This window comes from Barbus barbus (genome assembly GCF_936440315.1).
Source record: "Barbus barbus genome assembly, chromosome: 27".
Lineage (NCBI taxonomy): Eukaryota > Metazoa > Chordata > Actinopteri > Cypriniformes > Cyprinidae > Barbus > Barbus barbus.
In genome coordinates this window covers 23,796,768-23,810,312 of record NC_136755.1, presented here as the reverse complement: position 1 = coordinate 23,810,312, position 13,545 = coordinate 23,796,768, and the positions used below count along the sequence as shown (strand labels likewise).

At 36.2% G+C, this 13,545-nt stretch overlaps 1 protein-coding gene across 1 annotated transcript in view; it reads left to right on the top strand.

Annotated features, from left to right (window-relative positions):
* LOC306847646 (ribosome biogenesis protein bop1-like) overlaps window positions 1-13,545 on the top strand; it is a 91,741-nt gene that overhangs the window by 66,078 nt on the left and 12,118 nt on the right. The window contains exons 9-10 of the mRNA XM_079381709.1: window positions 501-581; window positions 1,034-1,103. Coding sequence (XP_079237835.1) covers window positions 501-581; window positions 1,034-1,103 — 151 coding nt within the window. The remainder of the gene's footprint in view (window positions 1-500; window positions 582-1,033; window positions 1,104-13,545) is intronic.

Below are 13,545 nucleotides of genomic sequence, written 5' to 3'. Positions count from 1 at the left end.
AGATTATTTTTCATATTCATTTAAAAATGTCAGTTATTTCAGTATATTTTATATGTAATATGAGTTATTCACAATTATTTAATATATATTAAATAAGAAATAGTATGGATTATTATAACAATTTAATTATTGTAACTATTTTACTAAAAAATACTATTGAGCATAATTCTTTACATAAAACTCCTATTCACATATATGAGCAAAAATAATAAAATATATAATTATTAAATCATCAGTACTGAATTAAGTTAACAAGTAAAAATACATTCTATATAATATATATATATGTGTGTGTGTGTGTGTGTGTATATATATATATATTTATTTATTTATTTATTTATTTATTTATTTATTTATTTTAGTAACTGGTTTTCAAAGCATTAAAGCAGTTAAATAATAAAACCAAGCCTTCATCTAGTAGTATATGACTTTACAGGAGTTAAATGCATTGCAAAAGCTTGTCTTCAAATTAACAAGGATGTTGTCCTGATTTCATCCAGGTGAATGTGAACCCAGAAGACCTGATTCCCAAGCTTCCAAAACCCAAAGACCTACAGCCCTTCCCAACCACCCAGTCGCTGGTACGTCATCTTAAACTGGTCTGGAATCATTTTCACAGGCTGATTGGGATGAAGACAGTCAGAGGAGCAGCTTGTAGATCAGATACTCATGATATTTCTGGCCTAGACTTTATAATGGCAGGACAGTGAGCTCTGATTTTATTGATACAGGAAACCGTTACTTACTGTACCGCGTGGGTGAAAAAGATCAGAAGGAGAATATTTTTGTTGTTGAAATTGTAGACTGGGGCTGTAAAACTGCAGACATATAATAGGGTTTGTCTGTCATTATTTTGGACTGGGTTAAAGAAGAACAAAAATGTTAATAAATCAACTAAATGTGTTTGGTGGTAATGGACTAATGTGAAATAATAGAGTCCCGAACGTGCCCTTGAATGATCTCTCGCTGTCTGCTTTTCTTCTCTGCTGTTTCTGCATGTTATGTTGATGTTGCTGGTGTTTGTGTCTGACAGGTGTACCGCGGACACTCCAGTCTGGTCCGAAGCATCAGTGTTTCTCCCAGTGGACAGTGGCTTGTATCCGGTGAGTCTTGTCTTTCCCTGTTCATTATTCACTCTTATCTTAGACAGATATTCCCACTGAAATGTCCAGCACAGGTAGTAGTGATTATCAAGAGAATTTATTATAGCCATGGCTTATTGGTTGCCACATGTACTCCGACACATTAAGCCATGGTGCTCGCAACATGCTCGTTTTATTTGATACAGAAACATTTTTTATTGCTCCAAATATTTTATATAAAATAGAATTGTATTTATTTATTTAATAATTATGTAAAATAATTCTAGTAATTTAATAAGTAATCAATAAAAATGATGTATTACATTTACTGTGGAAAAAAATATATACACACATATACAGATGTAATACAGATGTGTTATTACAATAAATATAGAAATATATAGAGAGGGAGAAAGTAATTTAAGTAATTTATAAATAAATAATAAATCCTAAAATTATACATAATAAATAATTAAAGATTTAATACAAATATTTTTATATTTATTACTATGAATTTCAAATATTTTATACATGTATATAGAGTAAAGGACATATATTTTTGTGTGTGTGTGCATGTGTGTGTATATATATATATATATATATACATACACATATATATATATATATATATATATATATATATATACATACACATATATATATATATATATATATATATATATATATACACATGCATGCATGCATGCATGCATGCATGCATGCATACATGCATACATGCATACATACATAAAATATTAATTTCGTTTTGTTTTCTTAGTGAGTGTACACAAATAAAAGCAGACCTTTATACAGTGATTATTAATAAGACAATAAGTGTTTAAAGTGCCCCTATTATGCCATTTTTAAGGTTGCTAAAGAAATATTGTAGTAGAAATCTAGTAGAAATATTGTTTTATGAGTCTCCTAAAACAGGTTTACATGCATCCAAGGTCAAAAAACACTTTAGTTTTCTCAAAAAATTGCTTTAATTTTACCTCATTTCTAAATGATTCCTAAACGACTCATGCGAAGCAGTTCAAAGAATCAGTCTCTCTAAACCCCTCCTTTCCGTGAGCCCTCGCTGCTGTGATTGGTCAGATGGCGCAGTCCTTTGTGATTGGTCTACCACGTACAGCGTGAATGACAGCCCATGGGTGGACATTACGCAAATGTGTTACAAATGTGTACAGCCGTAACAGAATAAGATTCTAATTCCTAACGACTCATTTAGGCGATTGCGAGCACGCACACACAAAAAAACAAAAAAAACACATACGTTCCAGCATTGCTAACTTGACAGCGCAATTGGTACTTTATCAAAATAAAATACAATGAACCAAACATCAGCGCGCCCGCCTCTGTGTCACCGTTGGAACGTGACTGAAGTACAAAGCCTATAATTTACATGATAAATAATAGTTTAGCATTCAGATACGTTACATCGCAAATATGGAAATGGACGAAAGAGAGGTAGGATACACAAGCACAAAGCTCCATTTCCCAAACAGTTGAGTGCGCAAGCCTTTAAAGTATACTCCTTTGTCAGTCTATGTGAGAGACACGTTCAGAATCAGCACATGATCATTGTCTAGTGGGCTTTGTTTTCAAGTGCGCAACTCTAAGGCCATTTCTCAAACGGAAGGCTGTATCCTCCGGAGGTCGCATTTGTAGGCTGCATACGTCAAAAAGATGATCTTTTTTAGAATATTAACAGTTATAAATTTGACCAATATTCTTAGTTAAGCATAAATTGATGTAATATGCTTATGACTTGGGAATGCTCAGTTAACTGAAATAAACCAGGCTTGATGACGTATGCAGCCTACAAATGTGACCTCCGGAGGATGCAGCCTTCCGATTGAGAAACGGCCTAAGGCTAGAGGGGATACGTATGGCGCTACATGGCATTCGCTGTTCTTCTGCTGGCGGTTATCAAACAGCGTTGCATTGCTGCGGGCACCCCCTTCTGGATTAGGGGGGGAATTGCCTGTATTCGTCGTAAGGCCTCATGCACCGATCTGAGATGTCTGTACAGTGACTGTTCGGTACGAATACATGCCACCCCTAATACACACACATAGGAAATATATATATATATATATATATATATATATATATATATATATATATATATATATATATATATATATATACAAAAAATATAAAGAAATATAAAAATAAATATGAAATGGTTTTGATAGCTGTTTTTTAAAGTGTTTAGACACTTTGTTAGTATAATAGTATGTTTGCACAATTTTTTATTTTTTTATTATTTTAAAATGATGTACCAATAAATCCAGATTGATTGTGGAATACTTTGTTCTTTTAAATGTGGCCCCTGCTCTGTATGTGAGGTGTTATTGGACCGTTTGAGGTGAAGTCTGTCTCAGTGCTCTTACCTCAGCGGTAGCTAACAAGCTGCTGAAATCATTGCTCGCTCACCCGCCATGATGTCATAGCTCTTGGCGGAGAGAGACGGGGATCTGCGCTGACGGGACGAGCGACCCGTTTGGAAATGAGAGAAATTACGGGAGGCCTGCGGGTTTCGGGAGAGCCAGGATGAGCACAGACACGCTTGAAATGTCCATATTCACTGGCGCTCCACAACGCGGATAAATCAATCACGGCCTGCTCATGATAGGTCTCCTTTTCCTCCCTTCTAGACAGATTTCGGTTTTATTTTTATAGGTTTTGGCAGTCCGTCCTTATTGTTAGTCGCTCAGGGAAGCAACTTCATTTGTTGACGTGTCTGCTTTGAGTTATTTGTCATTTTGAAGGACAAACACTTACTTAATCTCAAGATTTTTTTCCTGTTTATGTCAGTTATTATAGTATTTAGATGGACTTTTCAGGAAATTAATTTTAAAATGACCTTATTTACTATTGTATTATTGCATATTAATTGAAAGAATAAAAAATTTGCATTGTTTCTATGCTGGACAAACACTTTGCAAATCTTGATCCCCCCCCCCTTTTTTTGGTTTAAATAAGGATTTAAAATTATTCTAATTTGAATAAAATGTTTGTTCTTTAAAAAAATTATAATTATAAAACTTAATTTTTGGATGCTGTACAAACACTTTGCAAATATAGGTTTTTCCCTTTTATTTTTAAAAGTAATGTCATCAAAAGCTTGATTTGTTTTTGATGACATTTGATGACAAAAAAAAAAATAATCGTAACCTTTCATCAAAATGTAATAACTTTCTCTCCAAAGCTAATTTTGATGATGTAATTTTTGAATGCTGGACAAACACTTTATAAATCTCAATTTTTCTCAATATAATGAGAAAATACAAATGTGATTCCAGTTCTGCGAGGATTATATGTTTAGGTCTAAAAAGATTTCATACATAATGGAGGAAAGGCCTCTCTTGAGTGCAGTCTGTTGATCATTATCCGTATTTTCGGTTCGTGGTCCTTTAGATGCATAAATGCACGCTATAATCCATCGTATTCCCTCAGTAGGGCCGGCATCTGATTGCTATTAACTCGAGGGGGATATAAATTACTCGAACGAAACGAGTAGAAAGCATCATTTTAATAGCACATGCAGTCAATTTCACTCAGCGTTAGCGATGGGAGCGGCACGGCCAAATCCACAGAAACCAAATGATATTCGTACAGTATGAAAATGCGGTCGAATTTGCCCGTCTGATTTGAATGAGGTTATCCAGGTAACAATACCCGCCTTTCATATGCAGAATGGAAATGGTTTCCCAGAGTGCTTTGCAGTTGGGGTTCAAATAAGGCAGATAAGCAGGGGGAAAGAGCGGAAAATAGTGAAAGAAAGTGTGTAGATGGGGGCGGTTGCACTTTAGAGGCAATATCTGCTCAACCGTCCATAACAAAGAACTTCATAAAGCACATATGCAAAACCACTACAGTGAGGGGTTGCTCTTTGTCTAGCCATAAAATATATTAAAGCAGTAATAAAATGCCCTTTCCCACAGTAAAAATTGGCAGTTGACAACCTCCCATGCGTCACAATCCTTCTCGCCCTGGGCCTGCCCAACTTTCCTTGGGTTTGTTTGGTGTGTGTTTATAATAGAGATAATTTCTTCCATATCAATGGGTTGAGTGTTCATGACAAAGCACTAGTGAGTCTTTTGTCCCAGGACTTTGTTCAGCCTCTGCATCCTGGGCTTCCCCAGTTTTGCATTTGCTGATTTGGGAATTACAAGTCAGAAAGTCTTTTGTAGAGGTTATCCAGCCAATGGTTGTAAAACTGGGCTTATTTATTTTAAATGCCTGCAAATATCAGGAAACTCCAGCAGTTTGCTCCTCAGTTTAGTTTATATTCTTGTTAGTGGTGTTTACTTGGTCAAGCATCATTAATACCAGTTGTTCTATGGTCTGTCTGAATACTGGATTCTGATTGGCTGGAAGGTATGCAGTAAAAGCATTTAATGCACAGGTACTTCCAAGTCAGTTTTATCGCCGTTCCATATCAATGCGCTGCTTTAATTGATGCACACAAACACACACACACACGCAGAGAGCGGGAGAGTCGGAGATCGCAGATTGCACAAGTTTCTCTCTACATTATTTTCCTCAGCAATGAGGTGGTAAAATCGCTGTTTTTTGAAGTAGCCTTATTAATTGTTTGTTGAGAGACGCGCAGATGCAGCATGCAGGTAACGCACACACAACTGTCATATCTCTCTTTCTCTCTCGATCGATAAGATTCAAGATTTTTATTCGTCACATACACAATTATACAGAGTATAACCAGCAGTGAAATGTAGGTCAGGTCCGCTCCAAGGACAGTGCAATTATATAGAATACAAATATTAAGAAAAAGAAAAAATATAGATATAAATATAAATGTGCAGGTCAGTATGTTGTTGACTTAAATAGTAATAAAGAGGAATGTGCAAAAAAGTTGTACAGGGTATTTAAATAGCAGCAATATGAGGTAGAGAAAAATAATGAGTAGCTTATTGATATGGTGATATTTACATGGAGTCATGTGATGTTATGAGACAGAGTTAGAGTTTAGGAGCCTGATGACCTGGGGGAAGAAGCTCCTCCTAAGTCTCTCAGTTTTTGCCATCAGGCTACGGAAGCGCTTCCCAGATGAAAGCAAAGTGAATAGTCTGTTACCATGGTGATTAGAGTCCTTGATGATTTTGACAGCTCTATTTTTGCAGCGTTTGAGGTAGATGTCCTGCAGAGAGGGGAGAGCAGACCCTGATATGCGCTCAGCTAAGCGCACAACTCTCTGTAGTGCTTTGCAGTCCTGATTTGAGCTGTTTCCATACCACACTGAGATGCACTGAGTCAATACACTTTCTATGGTCCCTGAATAGAAAGTTTTCAGGATTGCTGGTGAGACCCTGAATTTCCTCAGCTGTTGCAGATGGTACAGTCTTTGCCTGGCTTTCTTAACCTGTGTTTGGATGTGTGTAGTCCAAGTCAGGTTCTCGGAGATGTTTACACCGAGGTACTTGAAGCTACTCACCCTCTCCACAGGGGTCCCACTGATCCTGAGAGGAGTGTAGGGCTGCTGCTGTCTCTTCCTAAAGTCCATGATCAGCTCTTTAGTTTTGCTCACATTCAGAGAGAGACAGTTGTCCTGGCACCATGATGTGAGTCTCTCTATCTCATCCAAGTATGCGGTCTCATCGTTGTTGGAGATGAGGCCCAGAACCACAGTATCATCAGCGAATTTTATAATAGATGTGGAGCTGTGAGAGGACACGCAGTCATGCGTGTAGAGAGAGTAGAGCAGGGGACTCAGGACACAGCCCTGTGGGGCTCCTACGTTCAGAGCAGGGTTATTATAGTTTTGCATTTTTCATTAGTTTTTATTTTTATTTCGTTTTGACTTTTTGTTTTCAAATTCAGTTTAGTTTTAATTAGTTTTTAAAGTGAGTTTGCTAGTTTAGTTTAGTTTTTATTTTTTGAAAATGCTTAGTTTTAGTTTAGTTTTTATTAGTTTTAGTGTTAGTTTTAGTCTTTTTTTGTAATTTGGGTTATTTGTCAGGGGCAAGATTCAAAAAGGTCAGAAAAAGTATTGTGTAATAATAACTCAACAAAACCATCCTACAATTTTAGAAAATATTTATTCAACAATAACACCAGTACATAAAATGTACATATGGGCACAAATATGTATGTAAACCGTCTCCGCAGTAAGTGCAAAATGTGTAAGTGACGTACGTGTGCCAAGAAAAAAACAAAATAGCCAACAGACTAAAGAAGACATACATGAACCACATGTATTCAACCCATTTTTGAGCCACACAAGACATTTCTGTCAAGATTGTCAGGGAGCTCAATCTGAGAAAAGAACATAACTAATAAAAAAAAAAAATAAACTTGTGTCCCGACAAGTTCCAACATGGTAAACAAAATGTTTAAAATACAGCTTTTCAATTTTTTTTTAGTGTGGGTGTGTGCATGAGTGAGTGTGCATGGGTGAGTGAGCATGTGTGAGTGTTTGCGCGTGCGATCGCGAGTGAGCAAGAGTGTGTGTGTGTGTGTGTGTGTGTGCGAGTGAGCAAGAGTGTGTGTGTGTGTGTGCGAGAGTGTGTGAGCATGTGTAAGAATACCTCTTACAAAATCCACACGCCGTACCAAAAATCTACACATGTTCTAGAATTCACACCCTACAAATACCACAGCTGTACAATTTTCACACGCTATACTAAATTTACCCTATAGCCTACAGTCAATAGCCTACTCATCTGGATTGAAGCAGCAAACATTCAGTGTAAAAGTAAAAAAATTACATAACATTATTTTATATTTGAATCACAGCTTATATAGTGTTTTGACATCGACAACCACAACCAAAAAGTGCATTTTACCTCAAACTTGCGACTAGTTAACTTTCTAAAGAAGGCATAATCGCTTCTCGGGTCAACATTAACACACTGACAAAATTATATTCAGAATTTAAAATATTTAAATTAATGTTTGATTGAAGGTGTTCAAGAGATGGAGATACCAACCTTTCGCGAACTTTCAACGTCGAACGAAGTGTGCACGGAGGGGAGGGGCTGTGTGTGTGTGTGTGTGTGTGTGTGTGTGCGCGCATGTGAGAGACACATGAGTGACAGAGAGGCGGAGGGAGAGCAGGGAAAGGAAGTGCAGCTGAACGAATACGCTGCATGTTCTAAATAGCGTTAAAAAATTAAAGACCTTGACAAAGACGAAAACTAAGGACATTTACTCTATAATTTTATTTTATTTTAGTTAGTTTTGCCAAACACACATTACAGTTTTAGTTAGTTATCGTTTTTTTGTAATGCCTCGTTTTTATTTTTATTTCAGTTAACGACAATGTTTTTTCCCACCTAGTTTTCGTTTTTTCGTTCGTTTTCGTTAACGATTATAACCTTGGTTCAGAGTGATGGAGTTTGAGGTGAACTGGCCAACTTTCACCACTTGAGGTCTGCCGGTGAGGAAGTCTTGAATCCAGTCACAGAGTGAGGAGTTTAGGCCGAGGTCTGTGAGTTTAGAAGCCAGCTTGATGGGGACTATAGTGTTGAAAGCTGAGCTATAGTCAATGAATAGCAGCCTTACATAATTCCCATTGTTGCTGTCTAAGTGTGTGAGGGAAGAGTGGAAGACGTGAGAGATGGATAATTCATAGAGATGAGATGGATAATTCGATAATTAATTGAAGTAAATGCTATAATTCATTCAAATAAATGTGATCTTATTTCATCACTATTTCATCTCTGTGTCTGATTTGAAGCGGGCTGAATGCTAAAGCTAACGTGCCGTAATTGACGAAAATAACTGTAATTTTTACCCATTCGGTCAAATGTTGCGCTGCAAAGAGCAATGCTAGTTTTAACTTGTCTATAACTTAGCAAATGACCATGGTATAAGCAGGATAATCAACGGCTTGACGTGCATTAAAGGATTTTAAATGCACTTTGTGGAGGCAACCTCCGCTTCGCGTCGGGCAGTTCATTGCCTCCGTGTCGTGCATTTAAAATCCTTTAATGCCCAGCAAACCGTTGATTATCCCTTACTTATACTTCAGGTTAGTGATTTGATCAAACCTTTTACCTTCAACTGCTGTTCATACATTTGGGGTCAAAAATGTCTCTTATGCTCACCAAGTCTGCAATTATTTGATAAAAAATAAACAGTAATTTTGTTAAATATTATTGCAAATTATTTCAAATAAGTGTTGTTCTATTAATATGTTTTAAAATGTGATGCGAGCTGAATTTCAGCATTATTACTCCAGTATTCAGAGTCATGTGATCCTTCAGAAATCATTGTCATTTGCTGATGGGCTGCTTGGGAAATAGTATTTCCAATGTATTACCAATGTTGAAAACAGTATATTTTTATATAATCAGTAATATTTTTGTGGAAACCGCTGTAAGATTTCAGTATTCTTTGAATAGAAAGTTCTAAAGAACAGCATTTATTTGAAAAGGAAATCTTTAAAACATTCAAAAGCATAAATGTTTTTACTGTCACTTTTGAACATATTTATGCATCCTTGCTGAATAAAAGTATTAATTTATTTCCAAAAAAAAGAAGAATGTTCCGATTTTGTCACATAACTCGTACCTTAATAAGTCATCAGACACTTATAGATGATAAAAAAGTGGGAAAAAATCCCACATTGAAAAAGCATTTTCAGATGTAAACACTTTTTCTGAAGACTTGATGAGATGAGAATTTCGCAAGAATTTGGTTTTACAGACTCGCAAAATGAAAACGCTGCAATTACAGCACGTGAAACCTACAGTTACAGTTTTTGCGCTGTAGTCAGATTGCAGTCTATGACATGAGAGAATGCGGTGAAGAAAGGCTGAGGTTATGCGACTGTGTACATATTTACATTTACAGAGCTCAGATCATGGTCTGAGAGAGCCTCAAACGGCATTCTCCACTAATGATGTGGCCAAACGAAGACGAGCGGTGACATTATAAACTGCTGCATGACACTGTCACTCAGGACACCATGAACTCACTGCAATCCGCATGTTTTTGAATCAACGGAGACCTCAATCAATTTAGTTTTGAACACATTTAAAGTGTGGGGTCGAGATTTTATATATATATATATATATACAGGTCCTTTTCAAAAAATTAGCATATTGTGATAAAGTTCATTATTTTCTGTAATGTACTGATAAACATTAGACTTTCATATATTTTAGATTCATTACAACACAACTGAAGTAGTTCTAATTTTTTGAGATAGGAATTTTGGGTTTTCATGAGCTGTATGCCAAAATCATCAATATTAAAACAATAAAAGGCTTGAACTACTACAATTGTGTTGTAATGAATCTAAAATATATGAAAGTCTAATGTTTATCAGTACATTACAGAAAATAATGAACTTTATCACAATATGCTAATTTTTTGAAAAGGACCTGTATATATATAATCTTGTCTAAATCTATATATATACTTGTCTAAATATACAGACAAACTGAATCCGCCTGTTTCTAATCCTTCAACACTCAGCACTAAGAAAAGTCTAACTGTGAGGGAAAAAAAAAAACACCTAGATCGAAAAACTCCATGAGAATTGATTCACAGCGTGAAGGGTGCATTTGTGAAGTTGGAGCTTAAAATAAAAAGGAAGCTCTTGGGTGCCGTCCAAAAACACAACTACAAATTAACAGAGCAGCTAAAATAGATCAGAGTGGTCGGCGGGGAGCCCTGCTCAGCCACAGGAAGTGCTTATGCCTCAGATCCATACACTCCCAAAAACACGCTACACAACACACACATGACCCTGTGTGAGAAACCCTGGACATACGGGCCATTTCAGGGTATGAATTTTTGCCATTTGTGGACAAAAAGTAGTCATACAATTGTACAAAAATCAATGTAAATTAAAAATGGAGGCTTTTAACTTTTAATAATAATGCATTTTGAACAGTTGTGAACAACAGCTGTATCACTTTCATTCAAGTCTCGCTCCATTTGTGACATTTCATGAGAAATTACTGATCTATTCAAGTACTTTTCCATTATTTATTTTTTCCTTTTAGAATATCCTATTTCACTTGTTTCAGATGTCAAATGGGTTGCTAATGCTGTTTCTTGTTGAATTTAACATTTCATTTCTGTCATCCTTTGGGACACATTACTGTACTTTTTTTTTTTTTTCGGCCTCAAAGTGCCATTACTGTACTGCAACTTACTGCATAACGTTATTGCTGTTTTTCCCCTCCATAAAGGCAAATATTACCATCATTCCCATCTTATTTATGGTCGGCGTCCATGTTTGAACATCTACAGGAAAGTTTTGGTGTCCCCTGCATCACACACGCACATATACACATCCGCAGCTGTGCAGGCCAGACAGGCCTCTCTGACCGCCAGCGGGTGTCCGCCACAGAGCCCGTCCCTCCTGCTATATCTGTCGCCATACAGCTCAATACTTAAAAAGTGATTATGGGTTTTGGAGTTATTACACTCCACCCTCCAGGCCCGGCCCGTTTCCCCCGTGTTGTTTTCCCTGTGTTTATGAAGCATGCAGGTATAAAAGTTAAAATGAGATTTTACAGCAGCTTATGATGTTGTGTGGCTGATACAAGGAAGGGGTTTCCTGTCTACAGTGTTGTGCAAGTTACTTCCAAACTGTAATACATTACAGATTACTTGTTACTGTTATTTAAAAGTAATTCCTTGCCTTACAATATTACTGTCTCAGAATTGTAATGCGTTACATGACTCCTGTATTACTTTTGAGTTACTTTCACCAAAATATCTACAGAAGTAGAACTTAACATTCTAAAATGACAAAATGAACTAGAGCCCTGCCCTAATGGCAAAGTGTTTATATTTCGTTCCGGCTTTTTATTAAGTTCATTTAGAAAAAACGTTTGGAGCATTTTTTGTTAATTAAATAAGTTTTTTCTTTCTTAAAGTAACGACCAAGCGGCCAGCGGCAGACCGGCAGGCTGATCATAGCTTATGTTTGATCAATTTAGCCTTCTGAAATCATCATGACTTACCTAAAATAAAATCTATAGATATACTAAAACAGTTCAAGCATATAACAATGTTTATACGTTAAACCTAGATAAATGTGCGCTGCATCAGTAGTTTGTGCGGAGAGTGGAAGCTAAAGCGCAGGACATGGAGGCACCAGCGCAATCAATTGCAATTCTTTTTTCAATGGAAACAACTTGCGCCATAATTTTTGCTCATAAAGGGAAGAGTAATACATCATTCTGAACTGTAAAGGGTCTACTTTTATTTGTGTGCACTCACAATGTCAACAAAACGTGCTTTTATCTTGAACAGGAGCGCTTCACAAAAATAAACCGAAAGACAGCGAATACATGCCTCACAGACATGATAAATATATCTATAGAAAGCTTTAAATTACTACTTAACGAAATAAAAATTAAAACTAAAACTTTTTAATACAATCATTATCTGTGATGATGCACTTCTCTCTAAAGGCGCGTCTAACGAGGAGATGGCAAATCCTTACTATTTCCCCCGGACAGATTCATGGTAATTACTTTTGCTGGGGCTTTTGCTTTATTGTGTGTATTTGAACGCAGAACTCTTCAGCTGTGCTGACGGCTCGCTGCTGCTGCGGGACACGCTCTTGACAATCGCGGCAGCATGGACTCATGTTATTTTTTTTATCAATAATTGATGGATGTCTAAAATATAAAGATAAGGAGAAGCCTAAAACAGGCCCGAGGACCGGCCCGCGTCTGAAGTATGACGTGAATATTGGCCCGAAGCCCAGCCCTAGGGACATAAAGTCGGAGCCCGACTTAAAAAAAAATAAAAATAAATAAAATTGGGGGCTAAAAGTGTGTTGTAACGCAAGCGTACTGAACATGTACCGAGTAAAATGTTACTGAAAATTGATTAGTAAGGCCTTACACTACTGCGTTACATCAAAAAGTAATAAGTTACTGTAATGCATTACTTTTGTAACGCGTTACTCCCAACACTGCATGTCTAACACGTCTGGAGCTGTTGAACGAAACAGTCGTTACCTATTAGACAACCTGATTTTTAGGTGAATTTAAAGAGAAAGTATGCGTTGTGTTAATAAATTGCATTATGCCATCACAAAAATAAATATTTTAATGTTTTAATTATATGCCTTCATAATGTGGCTATGGATATAATTATGCTCTAAGGGTGGTAACTGTGTACAGTTTTACGGTTTAATTTTACAGGCTTTGTAAAATGACATTGCTTTTTGGAAAAACTATTTAATATTGATTTTGCTGCAAATTTACAACTTTTCAAGTTGTTTAGTAGTTCAGTTGTTTAAAGTCACTCTAACCGCTGTTAAAAGTTTGCAGCAAAATCAATATTAGATTATTTTTATTACTTTAATATTATTTTTTTCTCTTTTTTTTGTTTCTATACTTGCAAAAATAAAACATAAGGTGACAAATAGTGATCATGATGACGAAAAATGTCATTTTAACTTTATAAAATTGCTTTTAAAGGGTGAAGTTATGTTGTGATAGTTTAATTTGACATT